Here is a 20146-nt window from a genome sequence, read left to right on the forward strand (position 1 = left end):
CACAATGTGTGGTTTAAAGCAACAGGAAAACCTAAGGCCACATAATAAAGGTGTTAAGTTACATACCTACAGGGCTTGAGAGGTGGCTCAGTTGGGACAGTGCTTGCCCTACAAGTGTGAGAGCCTGCTTTTGTATTCCTAGAAAGTATGTAAAAAGCACTGAGACAAAGCCTAGAATTAGGGCCTAAATGATTCTCAGGATCCTGGGGAAACGGAGGTAGAAGCTGGCTCCTCAGCATAGCAAAGGACCAGCAGGTTTGACCACTTTGCCGCCACACTCTGGTTACCATTCTGGCAGCATTCATTTCTTCAGCAAGCCCGTGTGCTTAACCCTGTGCTTGCTTTAAGCTGAGCCTCCTGTACCTCTCATCTGTGGATTCTCAAATTGAAGATTTAAAAAAAAAAAATCAGTAGTAGGCATTCCATATATACCTCTTTATGTGCTGTGAGTCCTGTTTAGATCACCAGACATTTATTAGTTCTTATTCTTATCTGGAGAAGGCAGTTGAGATTGAACCCAGTAGGTTGGGCCTTGCATATCCTCAGGGCAGGCCACATTCATCTTTGCCCTTTACCTTTAAAGGAAAGTGAAGGTGTAACAACAAATAATATCTAGCCAATCTCTTCCCTCATTCACAACTCCTGAACTTACTGTACGTTTCCTGAGGGTCAGAAACCTATCTGGTTATTTTTAAAGGTGTACATACAAACGGCTGAAATTATATTGTACCAGGGTTTTATATATTTGTGTGTGTGTGTGTGTGTGTGTGTGTGCATGTGTGTGTGTGGATGTGTGTGTGTGTGTGGATGTGCATGTGTCTGTGTACTAGGGGACCTCGAAGAGAGGGCTGCTAAAATGGAGACAGCCAGGAGTGGGTGGCTTGCATGCCATGTGGCAGAGTAGCTGCCAGACTGAGCAGATCCAGCTCTCAGGAACTGATAGCAAGATCCTCTTTAACTTTTACTGAAACGTCCCTTGCATCTTTTTCCATTTCAGCAAAACAGACCAACTAGCCCATTCTTTCAAACAACTAAAGCCTTGAGCAAATACCAGCACTTAGCCCTGTACTTGTGATAGAATTATTAACCCTAGAACGCAGGCTATCCCTCCCAAAGATCGTGGGCAGGAAGAATACATGGGACCTTTGAGTAAAACCACAGAAAAGGGGGCTGTCTGGCATTCGGGCTCCTCACAAAGGGTGTGACCACAGACTTGGTACTCTGTTTTCTCCTGTAAAATAGAGCGTCCCTGTTGGTTTCCATCCTTAAATTCCAACGGGAGTCTGTGGCTCAGTGTTCTCTTAAGAGTTCCTCAAATACCAGCTTGCTCTAGAAGGGGACTGTATTAGCACCTACTGTCCAGACAAAAAGCCAAAAAGGAGTAAGTAAATAAATGTAACCCTCAACCCCCCCAAGCGTGCGTGTACACACACACGCACACACGCATGTGCTCGTACTTTAATCTGGCCATGAGCATCTGGAGCCTGACCCCTAGTGACCTAAGCTTACACCAAGGTAGGCTCAAACCACTTGGGTCATCCTCTGCAACATAGCAAGCTCAAGACTGGCTTGGACCACGTGAGATCCTGTCCCAAAAACTACTTTCTTTCCCCCTCTGAGAAAGATTCAAGCATCCTTCCTCAGACCTTCTGTTTTACTTGGCGTCTTTGGGTCTGTGGGTTATCTCATGGGGATCCTGTGCTTTATGGCTAATATCCACTTACCAGTTGAGTACACACCATGCAGTCCTTTAGGCCTGGGTTACCTCACTCAGGATGATATTATCAGGTTCATCCATTTGCCTGCAAAATTCATGATGCTTTTGTTTTTATAGCCGAGTAGTATTCCATTGTGTGAATGAACCAACATTTTCTTTATCCATTCTTCAGTTGAGGGACATCTGGGTTGTTTTCAGCTTCTGGCTATTACAAATAAGGCTGCTATGAACATAGTTGAGCAAGTGTTCTTACAGTATGCTGGGACAATGGGTATATGTGGACGAGTGGTATAGCTGAGTCTTAAAGCAGAACTATTTCCAGTTTTCTGAGGAATCCGCCAAATTGATTTCCAGAGTGGTTGTACAAGTTTGCACTCCCACCGGCAATGGAGGAGTGTTCCCCTTGCTCCACATCCTCACCAGCATGTGCTGTCACTTGAGTTTTTGATCTTAGCCATTCTGATGGGTGTAAGTTTCAGAGTCGTTTTGATTTGCATTTCCCTGATGACTAAGGATGTTGAACATTGTTTTAAGTGCCACTCCGTCATTCAGATTCCTCTGTTGAGAATTCTGTTTAACTCTGTATTAGGGGAGATTGGATACCGGAGGAATCCAACTGGGTAACTGGGAACTGGGTAGGTGAAGGGATGGGGAGGGGAACGGGAGAGGGGGAGAATCAGGTGTAGGGAGAACAAAGGAGAGAACGGAAATTGGTGGTGGGCATGGGTGGGGCATCTCTAAGATGTGCCAGAGAATCTATGGAGGTGACTCTAGCTGAGACTCCTAGCAGTGGGGGCTGTGGAGCCTAAATTGGCCACCTCTTGTAGCCAGGCAGGACTCAAACAAGCCACACACAAAACCTTTAACCCAAAATTTGTCCTGCCTGCAAGATGTGCATGAATAAAGATGAAGCAGAAACTGAGGGAATGGCCCGCCCATTAGTGGCCCAACTTGAGATCCATCCCATGGGCAAGAACGAGTCCCTGACACTATTAATGATACTGTGTTACGATTGCAGACAGGAGCCTAGTGTAACTGTCCTCTGAGAGGCTCCATCCAGTAGATGGAAACAGATGCAGAGACCCACAGCCAGACCTTAGATGGTTAAATGGAGCATGGGGGGAGTCTTATGTTAGTTTTGAGGAGGGATTGAGGGACTAAAAGGGGTTAGGGACTCCACAGGAAGACCAACAGAGTCAACTAACCTGGACCTTTGGGGGCTCCCAGAGACTGAATCGCTACCCAAACAGCAAGCAAACATGGGCTGGACCTAGGCCCTCCACACTTATATAGCAGATGTGCAGCTTGGTCTCCATGTGGGTCATCTAACAACTGGAGCAGGGGCTTGCCCTGACTCTGTTGCCTGCCTATGGATCCTGTTCCCCCAACTGGGCTGCCTTGTCTGGCCTCAATGAGATGTGCCTAGTCCTGCAGTGACCTGATGTTCCAGGGTGGGATGATACCCAGGGGACCTCCCCCTCCTCTGAGTAGAAGAATGGGGGATGGGGGAAGGAGCTGTGGGAGGAAAGGGGGCTGATAATGGGATATAAAGTCAATAAATAATGAAAAATAAAAAATAAGTAATTACATTTAAATATATATAAACCGTAACATATACCCTGGATTCACCTCATTTCCTGCTATCCTTAAGAGGAGTTTTTAAAACAAAGAACTGTATTTTCCGGACTAACTTTTAAGTACAAACATGACACAGTATAAACTCCTGGAGACATCCTAATAAGGACATAAGCATTTTTTCAAAGTAGGTATTTATTAAAAAAATTATACAAATGGTATTATTAAAAATTATGAAAATTTACAAATATTTTGTCTTCTCCTTCCAAGAAAGCATATTCTGCCTTTTACAGCTCTGACTGGCAGTGTGTTCTGACAGTAGAGAATAGTTCCCCAACAATCTGCACAACTGAAATACAAGCATGTGACAAGCCAGAAACCCTATAGCAATTAAAACAAAAATTACTGCTGAAGCTAGAGAGTAATAACAGAGTTAAACTTTTCTGAAATGAACCAAAAGGGGTTCATTTTATAATTTTTCATTATGTTTTATTTTCAAAACATCTTTTCAAAGCCAGATCTTAAGACCCCACTCACTCCCTGAAACGTCAAGGGTATAGTCGCGCTGTGAAAGAGACTAAGATTCATCATGGGTTAAGTAGTGGTAACCCTACTTGAGCACACCGCAGGCTGTCAGTCACACGTGTCAGGGAGGCCACCTCCCAACTCACAACTCTGAGGAGTCAAAAGAGAGTGGCTCTCCTTACGGAACCAGGTGGGTGGCTTTAAGAAGCAGCTTGGCTGACCCCCTGAGCTTCGGAGCACAGGGGCTTTGATTACACAGAGTAATTGTTAGTTAACACAATCTCACAGGGTGCCAGGAACAAGGTCTCATTGACTTCTCTCTGACAAAATACAGTCCAGTCGCCATCTAAGGCAACCTAAGGTCAGCAGCCGACACTGCTTTAAATGACCCCAAAACAAAAGTAAGCCACCATTTGGGCTATAAATAACTTATTCACATAAATGTTATATTATCTTTAATAAACTGAGCTATTTTCAATTATAGAAATAATTTAGTTATTTAATTTACCACTTTAAGCACTAATGGGCAAAACAATGGGAAATCTAGATTGATACATTTTAGGATAGTTTGATACATTTTAGGATAGTCTGATTCATTTTAGGATAGTTTGCCACAGCTTTTAAAATAAATCGTTTGACTATTGAAAAATAACATGAAAAGGGTTCCTGATTTTAATTTGAGATGCAGCCAAGCAATCAGACTGTTTTTAAGGAAAAGGAGAGCTACTTTTCCCTTAGTCTTGACAGTCAAGAGCCCAGGATCAAATTCCTAAACTTCTACACACAAAGCAAATAAATACCCACTGCCTGCCTCCCCCTCCACAGATTCAGACTGACTGTCCAAGAACTACAAGAACAAAATGCCAGGGCTTTAAGGAGAAATTTTTATTTTTTAGTGTATTTTATAAAAGACATCATCTATTTATAAACCAAAAGGTATCGTCTCAAGATTGTGGAAAATGAGGAAAAACATCTACAACCAACTTTTTGGTGACTTTTCTCACCTTACCACTGCTGTATGCCAACAAGGGGTCACCTGATCACTGACCCCAGCTGACCCCCCCCCCACTGGACCTGGGACAGCTGGGCAGTCTAGAAGAGAACTCCAGGGCAAGCACATGGCCCTCTACAGAAGCAGGGGTGTCCGCTCTCCAGCCGGTTGTTCCTTCTGGAAGAGCTCTTTGATCCGAGCAACCCAGCCATAAAGCCTCTCTCTCAGGGGAGGGATGTGATGGCTGGGGTCCAGAATGTTGGTCACTCTGCGTTCTCTCTCTTGCTTCCATAGCTTGTAGGGATGGGGTGGGAAGGGCGGCCGACCCCTTTCTCTTCGAATCTGAAGTGTAATTCCAGTGACAGCCAGCATTCCCCACACGGCCAGGATGATGTAGTCTAAAGGAGAGAAGTACCCTTCGCACTCCTGGGATTTTGTGTTGTGGGTTGGTTTTGCTTTTCAGTAAATGCCTCAAGCTACAGCCCAGACTAGCCCTAAATGTATGGCATTCCTGCCTTCTCCTATTGAATACCGAGATTAGGGACATGAGGAGTCACCAAGCCACCAATTTTTAATTCTATATGTGTGGTGTGTGCAGATTCATGTGTGGAGGTGAGGGTGGGCGGCAGGTGTCCTCTGTTGCTCTCCGTCTTACTGTTCTGACAGGCAGCCTGTCCCATTGAACCTGACCGGCTAGGGCAGCCAGCCAGCAGGCCCCGCTCACTGGAGCTGTGTATGCATGCTGTCGTGCTTGGCCTTTTACATAGGGATCTGAACCCCAGTCCTCACGACGCAGAGCAAGTGCCTTACCCACTGAGCCACCCTACATGGCCCCAACTTCTCTTTCTCTTTCCTTGCTCCTTTTCTCTCTTTCCTCCTTCACCCCCTTTATTCCTTCTTCTTTTCTTTTTCAAGATGGTGGTCTTAATTCTGTAGTCAGCCCTGACCTGGAACTCACTATGAGCCCTTGCTGGCCTCAAATTTGTGGCAATCCTCCTGCCTCGGTTTCCTGAGTGCTAGGAGTGCAGCTGTGTACAAAGTGGCCTTGCTCTGAACTGTTTAACAGTGAGTACTCACCAGCACCTCCCTTCACAGGCTAAGGGTGGGTCTTCCTTCCCAGTTTTGAACGTATGTATTTCCTGTTACGAGCCAGGACACGAGGAGACAGATACCACAGTAGGTCCTTCTACCCCAGACTTCCGAAAGTGGAAGCAGGTGGTGAAAGCTGGCTGGGTTTCCAGCCTTACCTATGCAGTGCCCACAGATGTGGCTGCCCTAGCTACTCTGTACATACTCCCAGGGGGCCATGCTGCTTAACATGGATGGGACACAGGACAGTGTGAGGTGACACCCCAGATTTGACTGAGCATCCAGCAAAGACATGGCGTGGGAGTGCCATTGCCTGGGCTGGGGGCAGACTTTCCAGTGTGGCTCCTTGGGCTCACCCAAGCTCTTGAACACAAGACTTTGTAATTAAGCCCAGTAAACTAACTGCTTCTCCAGAGAGAACTCTGGTGGAATCAATCTGAGGTTGAGACCTCAGAAGGAGAAGGGTAAACTCTGCCTAGACCCCACACCCCCGGGGAGAAAATTCTCTGAACCCAAGGTCTCCATGTCTGACCTCTCATCCAAAGGGGAAGATCTTGATAGTTACCTCTAAGTAGAGGCAAAGATTTGCCTTAAAATGTCTTAACAGTCAGAGTTGTGCTGTTCCTAAGTTCCAATTCTGAGACACGCCTTTCTGAACTAAGTCTTTAAACTTGTCTGAAATCAACAAAGTCTGAAAACTCTGTAAACGTGTGGTGTGTTTGGGTTTCCTTTAAAGCATTAACGAAAATCACATGTTGGGGTCCACAATCAACATCTCAGGGAGGGTAGAGACAGGAGGATCACCGTTAATTTGAGGCTAGCCTAGGCTACACAGCGAGACCCTATCTCAAGGACAAATCAAGATGGAAAATCAGTAATGGGCAGAATCTTCTAATTAAGGTAACGACATGGTCACTAATGGAAAATAAACCACATCTTCATTAACGTGAGGAGACAGAAGGCCACACTTAGTTAAATCGGGGTGATGCTCTCATTCCTCATCCACCCGCACCCCTGGACATCAGACAGGGTCCCTCTATGAGAACGGACAGGTGAGTGAACCCAGCTAATCGAGCTCACTTAGAGGTGTGGGGGGAGGAGGACCCAGTCCCTCCGACATCTGAGTCTTGGTTACTGGCAGAGTGCTCTCATGGCATCTGTACCTGTCTCCTCTCAGCCCCAGGTGATGCGTATGCGCTGTTAGGGTAGGTTAGTCAGCCTGCCTATTTAGCCATCAGTCCAGCGTCTTACCGTTGGTCTGGAAAGGCACTCTGATGAAAGCCCCTCGAAAATCCGCGTTGAGAGCTCTCCTGAGGACGTTCAGCGTGATGTAGGAGAGGCTCGTGAACATGTAACTGTTAATGGCCAACACCACGGAGTAGGAGCCCACTATTCCACAAGCCAGGATGTTCAGCTGTGGAAGAGCGGAGGACACAGGTGTCACCCATGGAATGAGAGCGGCCTCCAGCTCTCACGGTGGCCTCATGTTGTCTCAGGGCTAGTGAAAAGGTCCTTACCCACAGTGGGTCCTTCCTATTCTTTGAGAGCTTCATACAGTGTGTTTTTATCATATTCGCTCCTGTGCTCCCCGCCCCCATAGTAGGTTCTCGACACACTGTTTCCGCTCAGTGGCTGAGAGTACTTGCTGCTCTTGCAGGGGACCCAGCACTCACATGGAGTTCACAACCATCCTTACCCATAGTTGTAAGGAATGGCTCACCCTCTTCTGGCCTCTATGGGGACCAGGCATGCACCGGGTACACATGTTTACATTCAGGCAAAACACGCAAACTACTGTGCAACCATATGGCCAGGGACACCATTCCATTAGGTCCTATGTGGTGACTGTGGCACTCCAGGTCTGTGTAGTTCACTCCAATACCTGAACCAGGGGAAAACTGCCTAACAGTGTCCTGAGAATGCAGCCCTGTCGCTGAGTGGTGCACAACTAAACGGTAGAAGTAACCTTTCCTGAAGAAGACTCTGCACAGTAAGATCTAATCAAAGGAGCCACTCTGCAGAGGCAGCTAAAACTAATCTCCCTTTGAGTGGCTGCAGCAGAGGAAGGTGGTCTGCTCTGCTCTCACAGCTGGGGGTACTGACCCTCGAGGGACTGGGGGCTGTTTAGATCCCTGCTGGGCAGGGCAGAGCAATCAGGGAAGGGGCCACAGACAGATGCTAAAGACAGTACAACTCCTGATTCTTCAGCCTCTTGACAGGAGACAAAGGCTTCTTCTCCCTCGACAGGACCCCTTTCTGGCTGACCAGTCCGGGATGATCAGATAGATGATCAGATATGTTAAAGACTAGTCCAGAACATGCTTACCTGAAGCTACAGGCCTTTCTTTGTTTATGTTGATCAGTCCAAAGTCAGGGGAGGGGAACTCACCCCAGGCCACCAGTTCAAAGTTCCAACCCTCCAGGGCTGAGATGGGTTCAGTTCCCATCCACATTCCTGTGGTGTCCATGCTGTGGGTGTGGGTGTGTGTGCGTGTGTATGCAGGTGTGTGTGTGCACAGGTGTGTGTGTGCAAGTGTGTATGTATGCACAGGTGTGTGAGTGTGCAGGTGTGTGCAAGGTGTGTGTATGCGTGTGTGTGTGTGCAAGGTATGTATATGCGTGTGTGTGTGCACAGGGGTGTGTGTGTGTGTGTGTGCAAGGTGTGTGTATGGGGGGGTGTGTGCATGCACTTTCACTGGCTTTCTTTCATCGATGGGGAAAGTAGACCTGCCCTGAGTCCCCTAAAGGACAAACACTTGACAATTGCAGAACTTCCTCAGCACCGATAACCACAGAGTCCTCCCTAGTGAAGGAGGGGACCCCTGAAGGCTGGCGGGCTGGGCCATCTGACTGCCCTGGCACACTTACTATCCTCAGGCAGCCAAGGAAGATGACTGGAACAAGCAGAGCTATGCAGGAGAACGTCACCCAGAACACTCCATCATCATGAAAGACATTTAGGTTTCCTGGAAAAGCAGAGAAATCAAGAATAAACACGACACTCACAAGTCACATTTCACTGTCTCGGTGTCTGGATGCAGACACTCGCAAGGCTTAAAGTGACAGCTAGAGAATATGCTGGCTGCTACTAGACCCACGCTCTGATTTGCATTGAATGGTCAGTAGAACCCATACCACCCTGTGTGTGTGTGTTTGAGACAGGGCTTCTCTGTGTGGCCTTGGCTGTTCCCATGCTCAGACTGGCCCCGGTCTTTATGTCAGGAAACCCTGCCTCTGCCTGGATTAAAAGTGTGTGCAGCTGTGCCCAGCTAACAGAATCCCTTTTTTGTTTGTTTAGGTTTTTTAAAAGATTTTTCTAAAGATTTATTTATGTATGTGAGTACACTGTCACTGTCTTCATGCATACCAGAAGAGGGTATCGGATCCCATTACAGATGGTTGTGAGCCACCATGTGGTTGCTGGGAACTGAACTCAGGCCCTCTAGAAGAAAAATCAGTGCTCTTAACCGCTGAGCCATCTCTGATGTCCCCATCCCAACATCATCCCTTTTAAGGGCATGTTCTAGAAGGTGTGAGGGGACTAGAGGGTGACCTGAAGAGGGTGCCATAGCCCTTGCTCTCCTGTTCCTATTCCTATTCTCCTGTTCCTGTTCTCCTTGCCCTATAGCCCTGTGGCTCTGTGGCTCTGTGGCTCTGGTCTGCTTCCTATCTCTAACGTGGTGGCAAGACTATACTGTGTAGAGGCTCCCTGTCACCCCTCTAAGTTTTCATAATCTTCTGTCATGAGGAGATGTCCACAGATGAGATTCCAAGTTAAGCAGTGAACTCAATATGAATAGATTTGAACCACTAGCCAGCTCCTCCCATGAAGAACTAACTCTAGGACAGACCGGAGTGGGACACGTATGTGCTTCATACACTTTCTGCTACCGTGCACCTGGGTGACCCAGAGCTGCATGAGGTCATGATACCTGCACTCCCAGACATTTTTAACGTCTGAAGAGGTATGCTTCTGCACTGAGGAGGCAGACTCAGGAGAATCTCTGAATTTGAGGCCAGCTTGGTCCACACAAAGGTTCCAAGCTAACCAGAACCACATGATGAGAGCCTGTCTCAAAAAAAAAAAAAAGTCAGTAAATAGTTAAAAATTAAAAGGGAGTCGTGGTGTTGAAAAGCCTCGGCATAGAGACTCTTGCCACAGCCCAATGACTGGAGTCCACATGGCAGAAGAAAACTGAAATGGCAAGTTGTCCTCTGACCTCCACACACCCCTATCACCACTTGCTTAAACACACACTGATCGATTAGCCGATGGTATTCTTAAAGCAAGCTTTACAGCTCATATCCAGAAGTCTAACCCCTCTGCCATCGCAGGGGCTCCCTAAAGCTCATCCAGTAGACAGGAGGACGGGCAGTGGAAGCTCCAGGGGCAACCCCGAGATCTGCCAGCCTCAGAGGACAGCAACACCTCCAGTCACCCCACATTCCCATGACGGAGCTGAAGTCATCTCTCTACTAAGACAGCCCCAGACGTCTTTGCTTTTCTTTTACAGAAAACCTGGAAGTGAAACATTACATCTGCTAAGAATGTTAGCTTCAAACAAGCTAAGGAGCTGCTTTTACTTCTTATAGATCCATTTAATTTATGTGCGTGAGTATTTTGGATACATGTAAGCACCAAGGGCAAACCTGGTGCCCACTGAGGTCACAAGAGGGTGCCAGATCCCTGGAACTGGGGTTACAGTGTGAGCCACCACATGGGCGCTGGAAAGCAAATCGGGGTCCTTTGCCAGGGCAGTCGTGCTATTAACTGCCGAGCTCTCTCTCCAGCCCCAGTCAGATTTTTGTATCTGATGGAAATAAATTCCTTAAAACAAGAACTTCAACAAAGAGCCCTGCAGACCAGACTCTGGCAGTCCGCTGGCCCCTGAGACCCCCTTGGGTGGGACAGAGACAGGTGAGACAACTGGAAACTGCACCAGGCTCCCAAGCTCAGCGCCTATCAGAGCAGCCCCTGCTTCGTTTGGGAGAAATACTGGGAGTCTCCTTAAGACTCAAGTTAAAGTCAGAGGTTTAAAATGTTTACAAAATAACCAGGCACCGCCACTCACACCTGTAGTCCCAGTACTCGGGACACTGAAGCCAAAGGATCACACTGTGAGTTGAAGCCAGCCTGGACTGCAAAGTCAGACCTCGTATCAAAATACACAAAACTTAAAGTAAAATTTAGAAATACAAATAAAGCCTCGGTTCTCCCCCATGAGCCTCAATACCTGCCTTAGCTGTGGCAGAAGCTCACAGAAAGCTGTCCCTGAGGACAGTGTAAGATCCCCAAGGAGGATGCTCTCTGCTGGCCCTCCCCTTAGTGTCAATCCATCTCTGCCAGTGCCTTGACTCTTCAGAGGGCAGAGATGAGCCACAGGCCAGGGTCTGGATTCCTGACAGCTCCAAAGCCCAAGTTAACCCCTCACAGCTTTCGAGTCAGCTCTCCTACCCAGGGGAGTGAAGAAAGTCCCAGAAGAGACGAGGAAGCCCAGCACGAGCCCCACACACAGCATGCACAGTGTGAGGATCCCGAATCGCCACCACGAGGCCACCAGGAGGAGTCCACCAATGCTGCCAGCTACGGCGGTGAGGACCAGGCGAACTACAGGAGGGAGAGAACAGAGATGAACCTGCAGGCTTCAGCCTGGTAGTCATCCTAGGGCTGGGGACAGAGCAGCTTGGTCAGCAAGGCAGGACCGAGAAGGCAAAGGTGGCACCGGCCGATCTGTCAAATGTCAGGGCTGTGACTCATGAGGCTGTGACGGGTGGGGCGGAGGACATGGCTCAGCTGGTAGAGCGTTCGCCTAACCTGAGGAGACTCTGACTTCCATCTGCATTCACAGGAAGGACAGAGGTCCACAGAGCGAGTCCAGGCCAGCCTGAGTTACACGCGCCCCTGCCTCAAGAAGTAAATGAAGCTGGAGAGAAGATAATGTTTGAGGTTCCCTCCCTCCGGGGAGGTACTTTGTGCTACTCTGAGTCATCGTCTTACTCTGTAGCCCAGGCTGGCCTTAAACTCATGGTGACCCTCCCTCTGCCTCAGCTTCACCCATACTGGAGTACTAGCTACTCACCCAGGGTTATCTGTCTCTATGGCACTGGTGTCTAACTGCGGAGCCCCTCCGGGCTCCTGCCTCTTTTGGTTTTTTGAGACAAGATTTTACTATGAAGCACAGGCTATCTCAAATATGCAATCCTCCTGCCTCATCTTCCTGAGTGCTGATATTACAGGCATGTGCCCTGGCCTGTGCTGTACCCAGAAGAGAAAGGAGGTGGAGGGGGTTCCAGGCATGGCTTACCCGTCACCTCACCCTTGATGCATGATAACCCCCAGCTAAAAGGCAGGCACGGTGGGTGGGAACCCAGCAGCTTTCTGTCTGCATCCCCAGCTAAGCCATCGTCTCTACTCACCTTCGTACTTCAGGGCCGTCAGTCTGGTGATCAGGATGTAAAAGAAGAACCCCAGGAAGATGAAACCCACGAAGAATAATTCTAGGAGGAAACGAACCACCACAAGATAGGAAACAAAGGAAAACCTCCGTCAGGGTCCTGGTCTACACCGTGGAGGCATCTAGAATACAAGTGTGCGCTGGAGCACCTGCGCCTCACGCGCCAGGCCCAGTCACCGAGGGAACGGCGAGCTAAGGGGCAGGGAACTTTAGAAGTTGGGCGAAGCTGTTATAAAGAAATGGATGACGGGGGCTGGGGATTTAGCTCAGTGGTAGAGCGCTTACCTAGGAAGCGCAAGGCCCTGGGTTCGGTCCCCAGCTCCGAAAAAAAGAACCCCAAAAAAAAAAAAAAAGAAATGGATGACGAACGTGCTAGACTGCGGCATCAGATACTTGCCGTGTTTGCCTATACGGAGCCTGTACATAATTAAATGGTTACTTGCTAGTCAGTTCATTTACTACACTTCTCTCCTCCCCCTCCTCTTCTTCCCCTTCCTCCTCTTCCCTCTCCTCTTCCTCCTTTACATCTTCCCCCTTCTCCCTCCTCCTCCTCTTCTTTGAGTAAGGGGTTCCATTATGTAGCCCAGGCTAGTCTCAGACTCATGGACTCATGATCCTCCTGCCTCAGCTTTCCAAAGTCTGGAGTTACAGGCATGGACCGCCACAACATGCCATTGTTTTTTCAGTGTGTGTGTGTGCGCCCGTGTGTGTGCGTGCGTGCGTGTGTGTGTGTGTGTGTGTGTGTGTGCTGGATTAGTTGGCTCCAGAGGCTCTGCCACTCTCCTTCCTCCACATCCCACCTTGCCTCACTGACAGGCACCACCACATCCAGCTCTACATGGGACCTGGGGTTTGAACTCCGGCCCTCACACACAGGCATCTCCCCAGCCCTCTGTCTTGCCTTCTGCACAGACCTGCCAAGTTCTCTAGCCTTAGCTATATCCCCAGGCCTGGGTTTTCTACTTAAAACACTTGTGTCTGATCTGAAAGGACACACTAAATATTAGATAAACAAAACAAACTGAAAGATAAGGAGAAAGTAAAATGTGACTTTCATACATTCTCTTCATTCACTGACATTCATGTAGCCTGGGCATACAGACAGATACGTTTGTTTCCCACAAGTAAATCTAATCTTCTCTTTGGGGGGGGGGGGGGGTTCGAGACAGGTTTTTCCTGTGTAGCTATAGCTGTCCTGGAACTCACTCTGTAGATGGAGCTGGCCTCAAACTCAGAGAGCCACATGCCTCTGCCTCCTGAGTGCTGGGGTTAAACATGTCTGCCACCACCGTCCGGCTATAAATCTAATGGTGATGAGGACAGCTCTGTTGGTTTTCTCAGTTTCTCCTCAGCTGTTACTGAACACTATCTCCATCCCCCAGGATGGCAATTACAATCTCAGTCTGTAATCATTGAGCCCTTAGTATGAACTCTTCCCTGTAATTTCTTCTTATCAACTAAGCAAGGAAAAAGATCACGTCCAAATGAAAGGAAGAAGGTTGCGATTTCAACTCTGTCAGAGCAGGCTCTCAGGCAGCGCTGCTCAGGGATTACAGTTGCAGGCTACAGAGCTCAGACTCACAACCTCTGATTCAATGTGCGTGTTCTGTAAATGAAAACATCACATATAAAAGGCAGTGACGGCGACAAGTAAGTCCCACTGGCTGTTCTGTGGCACTCGTCCATCCTGCAACTGAAGTGCTGAACAGATCCGGGGTCTCTGTTCACCAAGACCCCAGCCTAATTTGTACAAACTCAAACCTCCTGGGGGTCCCCAAACCTAGGCAGTTTTCCAGTCTCCTCATCTCTAATCTCGGCAATCTCCAGTTTGCAAGCCAGAGCTATGTAAGAACCGCCATACAACTGACTTACATCCCCTGGAAAGAGGCAGCTGCACTCTGATGTGGAAATTGGGACAATTAAAAATGCAAAGCCGCTCCACAGACTATGTGAACGGCGCCTATGCCCTCACAGGCCCCAGCAGCAGGGCACACATCACAAGATGGAGAATGGGGGCTGTGTGGGGAAAGGTACCTGTTTTCCAGAATCTGTGTCCAAAGAAACAAGTGAAGAGCCCGAGCAGGGCAAACAGAGTGGAGAACACTTTCGTAGATACTCTTCCTTAAAAGATAAAATAAATAACAATCAGTGGACAAGTGCATCTGTATTCATTAATAAGCAAGGCGGGGAAGAATGGGAGGTGTCCTGGCTTAAGAATCACTCCACTCTGGGGCTGGGGATTTAGCTCAGTGGTAGAGCGCTTACCTAGGAAGTGCAAGGCCCTGGGTTCGGTCCCCAGCTCCGGGAAAAAAAAAAAAAAAAAAAAAAAAAGAATCACTCCACACACCATTATTGCTCCTAAAAATATTTTTGTCTCCTAATGAGTGAATCTACGCAGGCAGCCACCACCAGCAGTTGCTTTTTATAACGAGGAGAACCAGAGGACACATGCTCCTGACGAAGGCACTCCACTCCACCTACGGTGTTCCCTTACGAGCAGTGTACCAGCAGTGTGCCTCAAACAAGTCTGTTTCTTCAACAAATGAACTCAAAGAGAAAAAGTGGGCGCCCCAGTTAAAGGAAACTCATGAGCCCCATTTAGACCTCCTGTACGACCTGACAGCCCACGGTGGTGACGCATGCTGTAAGCCCAGGGGGACTGAGAAGTACTTCATATTGAGGCCAACTGTGCTACACAGTCAGTTGTAAGCCAGCCTGAGGTCCCCGTCTCAAAGAAAACTGGATAATGGGGGCTGGAGCTACAGCTCAGTGGGTAGGAGCACTGAGGTCTGATTCCCAGTACCCAGCCATCTGTAACTCCAGCTCCATAGGATACAACTCCCTCTTCTGGCTTCTGCTGGCATTGCATTCACAGACTACACAGGGCACACAGACAAAAATCCATACACACAAAATAAAAGTAAATAAGTCAGGCATTGTTTTAAAAAAGATACCTCTTATCAAGAGGAAACCCTGCTCACCAAATTCACCTTCACTGGAAACCCTCAAAATGAGCATAAGGAAATCATCTTTGAGTAAGAACAGACCTACATACTCAGAAAAAAAGCTTACAAGATGGATCAGATCCACCAGACTCTTATGAGAACGCACAGGACGTGTGCTTAAACAACAAGAGAAGACCAGAGTCTGTGAACCACGGTTGGTCCACAGATCTGTTCTTTCTGATCTCCAAGAACGATGGAGGGAAAGATAAAAATGTATATTCTGCTTTAGATCGTGGGTGACCGTCACCAAAACCACGGAGCTGGTGGGCTGTTCCACCTCACTTGCCTTCAAATAAAAAACCTGGGGTCTGGAAAGAAAGCTTAGTTGGTAAAATGCCTTCCAAGTCCGAGATCCACATCCACATAAAAGGTTTTGTGTGACAGTGAATGCCCCCCAGTGCTGGGGAGGTGTGGACCAGAGGGTCCCTGAAGCTTGCTGGCCAGCTGATCCAGCCAAACTAGAGAGCTCCAGGTACAATGACAGACAGCCTCAAAAGGTGTCCAACATCAACCTCTGGCCTCCGCATGCACACACATGTACACACGCATGAACACTGTGAGAAGCCACCGTGACCATGCAACTTATAAAATGAAGCACTTAATTGGGGCCTTCCTTACATTTTCAGAGGTAATTTCATGACCATCATATCATGGTGGGAGGCATGACAGGCAGGCATGACTCTTGGGCGTGGGTAGTTGTGTTTGAGTCAAGTGACAGTCTTTGTGTGGCCACACACTACTCAGGTTCTGGAACCTTCTCCTAGACCCTGTGTCACATCCTTGCAAAGTTTAGTTTCAACAAAATCTGACGACTCTGATCAACTAGAATTACCTTCCTCCCCCTCCCCCTTCCCACCTCCCCACTCTTCTCCCTGTTATTTGATGGTGCCAAATATCTGACAGCATCCCTCAGCCTCTGCCCACCCTCAAGGTGACTTCCCATCAACCTGGCCTCTCTTCAACAAGAATCCTGACACTGCAGCACTGTTTACAAACCCCACAGCCCAGACATTGACTTTTGGTGACTTTCCACCCACCTGCCTATACTTCTTGGAGATTGGCTCTAACACTTTGATTCAATCAGGAATCTTCGTGTCCTGACACTGAAAGTCCTTGTCCCCAGTTGGTTGATTGATCAATAAAGAAGCCAACGGCCAATGACTGAGCACGGAGCCCAGGTTGTAGCCCAAGTTGGCCTCAAACTTTCTATGTAGCTGCTGGCTCCGCCACAGCTAACGGATGCTTCTTTAGATGGTAGCTCCTTGTAAGAGCTCCTGAACTTCCTCCACATCCTGTCCTGTGTGCCCTCGCTGGCACCTATGAGCTCTGTGCTGCGAAGCCAGTGGTCGGTTTTCAACAGAGTTTATTTTTTTTTTTCTTTTTTTTTTTCAGAGCTGGGGACCGAACCCAGGGCCTTGCGCTTCCTAGGCAAGCGCTCTACCACTGAGCTAAATCCCCAACCCCTCAACAGAGTTTATTTATCCTCAGCTTTAACCCAGTTGACGCTTTCCCTTTGAAATGCTTTCCCACACTGTGCTCATGAAACATGTCTTTCTTCCCCACCTCCACCCCCGCCCCATCGATCCTGCTCTCTCAGCCATCGTAGCAGGATCTTTCAGGGCTTGTCTGCAGAACCAATCCCTTTTCCATGTTCTCACTTGGACAGGGAGGATGTCTCAGCTGTGGCTGTGCTTCTTGAGTGACATTCTCCAGTCTTAGTCTTCCCTACATTAGCCTTCATACCCAACAACTATGGACTGAACATCTCAAGGAGGCTCCATGGGGCTCTCTAACTGCCATGGCCCTTCCCACTGGTGCACAGCAGCTCTCCCTCTGTGGTGGCTCAGGCTAACCCTAAGTCACTTGCCTTAGTTTCCTTTCCTACGGCTGGGACAAAAGCAACGTAACCTTAAAAAATGCAACAAGAGAAAAAGCATTTACTCTGCCTCACAGTTCAAGGGTAAAGTCCAGTGCCATGGGGAAATCCCAGTAGCAGGAAGAACTGGTCACACTGCATCCACAGTGAAGAAGCAAAGGCTTCACAAATACATAGCTAGCTCAGCTCACTCCCTCCACCTTACATAGTCCAGGTTCCCTGTCCAGGGAGTGTCCTATCCGTGTATGTATGCATGTAACTTACCCTCATGTGACTGAGAAACACAGGAGTGTGTGCAGACCCAGCAAAGGAGAAAAGTAAACAGCACCATACAGCAACTAACACTGAGCGAGTAAGGGAGGGGTGTGAATACCTTCTTATTATTTTAGCATCTTTTCTGTAAAATTATTTCAAAATAAGCTACCCTGACTCCTGTAGCAGTTTCTGCCAGCATTTATCTTTTCTCCACAGGTGCTTAGTGATCCCATCACAGTCTAAGTCAGATCAGGGTGCCATCACAGTCTAAGTCAGACCAGGGTTCCCATCACAGTCTAAGTCAGATCAGGGTGCCCATCACAGTCTAAGTCAGACCAGGGTGCCCATCACAGTCTAAGTCAGATCAGGGTGCCCATCACAGTCTAAGTCAGATCAGGGTGCCCATCACAGTCTAAGTCAGACCAGGGTGCCCATCACAGTCTAAGTCAGATCAGGGTGCCCATCACAGTCTAAGTCAGATCAGGGTGCCCATCACAGTCTAAGTCAGACCAGGGTGCCCATCACAGTCTAAGTCAGATCAGGGTGCCCATCACAGTCTAAGTCAGACCAGGGTGCCCATCACAGTCTAAGTCAGACCAGGGTGCCCATCACAGTCTAAGTCAGACCAGGGTGCCCATCACAGTCTAAGTCAGATCAGGGTGCCCATCACAGTCTAAGTCAGATCAGGGTGCCCATCACAGTCTAAGTCAGACCAGGGTGCCCATCACAGTCTAAGTCAGATCAGGGTGCCCATCACAGTCTAAGTCAGACCAGGGTGCCCATCACAGTCTAAGTCAGACCAGGGTGCCCATCACAGTCTAAGTCAGACCAGGGTGCCCATCACAGTCTAAGTCAGACCAGGGTGCCCTTTGGTCAAAACCTCCCAGTGCTTTCTACGTCCACCAGTAGAAAAGGCAGAGCCCACTCTGACCTACAAGGCTGGCCATGCTGCAACCCTGACCTCACACCTCCTGTCACTGTTTCTGTTCTCACTGCCCTGCCTTAGACCTCTGCAGTCCCCCAGAAATAGGACTTAGTGTGATTGTCCCCTCTGCCTGGCATGTACTGTGCCCAGATGTGCACATGGCTCCTGCCTGGAAGGCTTCACCAGCCCTCTCATCTCAGACTTCTCTCTCAGCCACATGTGACTGCTCCCCTTTCTGCTCTGTCTTTCGCCCTGGTACCCATTAGTTTCCCAAATATGTTTTATAAATACACCATCCCCATCCTAGCTCCCTCACAACACATACATGTATATTGTATGTGGTGGGAAAATGGGCACCACCACGTACTGAGTTTTGTGCACTCATACATTCTACTTGCATGAAGGATAGTGACACAGCATCTTTTTTTTAGATTTTATTGTATGTGTATGGGTGTTTTGCTTACATATATGTCTGTGCACCATGTGCATGCCTGGTGTAGTGGTTTGGATGTGCTTGGCCCAGGGAGTGGCACTATTAGGAGGTGTGGCCTTGTTGGAGTAGGTGTGTCACTGTGGGTGTGAGCTTTAAGACCCTCACCCTAGCTCCCTGGAAGTCGGTCCTCCACTGGCAGCCTTCAGATGAAGATGTAGAACTCTCAGCTCTTCCTGCACCATGCCTGCCTGGATGCTGCCATGTTCCTGCCTTGATGATTATGGACTGAACCTCTGGACCTGTAAGCCAGCCCCAATGAAATGTTGTCCTTATAAGAGTTGCCTTGGTCATGGTGTCTGCTCACAGCCACCCGGTATCCTTGGAGGTCAGCAGAGGGAATCAGATACCAGGAACTGGAGTTACGCATGGTTGTGAGCTGACACTCGAGTGCCGGAACTGAACCCTGGTCCTTTGCATCAATGTACTTAACTAGTGAGTCATCCCTGCGGCCCTAACGTGGGGTCTTACGAAAGGCAACCAGCGAATGAGTGAATGAAAGCTAAGCAAAGCATTTGAACAACCTGAAGCTCTTCACTGGTGGAAATCGATCTGCAAAGCCAAGGAGGAATCTGTCCAGTTTAAGGCCACATACTCACCAGGAGGAACGCAGTTACCATCCACTGAATCGAAACTGCAGGCATACGTGTGCACGGGCACATAAGCAGCAGAGGTATTGAGGGAGGGATCCCAAACGATGACATTATAGATGACCCCTTGTCCCGGAAGGGAAGAGAAGGACACGACTGTCTTATCGTCAGCTGTTAGAGTAACCACCTAGAGACAAACATAGCGAGTGGTGTTTGCATGGTGTTTACATGGCTTTTAAAGCTGTGGTCAACTGACAAGACCTGCACAAAACCACACCAGTCAGCAGTCCAGTATGGAGCTATCGGCAGCTGATGCCTTCTCGGGCAGGGAGAGTCAGTTTCCCTTTTTAAAAGAGTGTGTGTGTGTGTGTGTGTGTGTGTGTGTGTGTGTGTGTGTCATTTGTGAGTGTATGTGTGTGTGTCATTTGTGAGTGTATGTGTGTGTGTCATTTATGAGTGTGTGTGTGTGTGTGCGTGTGTCTGTGTGTGTGATTTGTGAGTGTGGGAACCTAAGGAGTCAGATCCCCCGGAGCTGGAGTTGCAGGCAGCTGTGAGCCACCTGAAGTGGGTGCTGGGAACTGCATCCAAGTCCTCTGCTAAAGCAGCAAAGGCTTTAGTGCTCTCAACACCTGAGCCATCTTTCCAGCCCAAGA

The 20146-nt window shown here is 48.5% G+C and overlaps 1 protein-coding gene across 2 annotated transcripts in view; it reads right to left on the reverse strand.

The window, feature by feature from the left end:
• Positions 1-4687: 4687 nt before the first annotated feature.
• Positions 4688-20146, reverse strand: part of Tm7sf3 (transmembrane 7 superfamily member 3) — a 32026-nt gene continuing 16567 nt past the window's right edge. For both annotated transcript variants that reach the window (NM_001011970.1, XM_063285919.1), the window contains 7 exons: positions 19503-19680; positions 14387-14473; positions 12315-12395; positions 11353-11505; positions 8766-8863; positions 7149-7311; positions 4688-5206 (listed from right to left, as the gene is read on the reverse strand). In NM_001011970.1, coding sequence (NP_001011970.1) covers positions 4944-5206; positions 7149-7311; positions 8766-8863; positions 11353-11505; positions 12315-12395; positions 14387-14473; positions 19503-19680 — 1023 coding nt within the window. In that variant the 3' untranslated portion in view covers positions 4688-4943. The remainder of the gene's footprint in view (positions 5207-7148; positions 7312-8765; positions 8864-11352; positions 11506-12314; positions 12396-14386; positions 14474-19502; positions 19681-20146) is intronic.

The sequence above is a fragment of the Rattus norvegicus genome, chromosome 4 (assembly GCF_036323735.1).
Source record: "Rattus norvegicus strain BN/NHsdMcwi chromosome 4, GRCr8, whole genome shotgun sequence".
NCBI classification, from domain to species: Eukaryota; Metazoa; Chordata; class Mammalia; order Rodentia; family Muridae; genus Rattus; species Rattus norvegicus.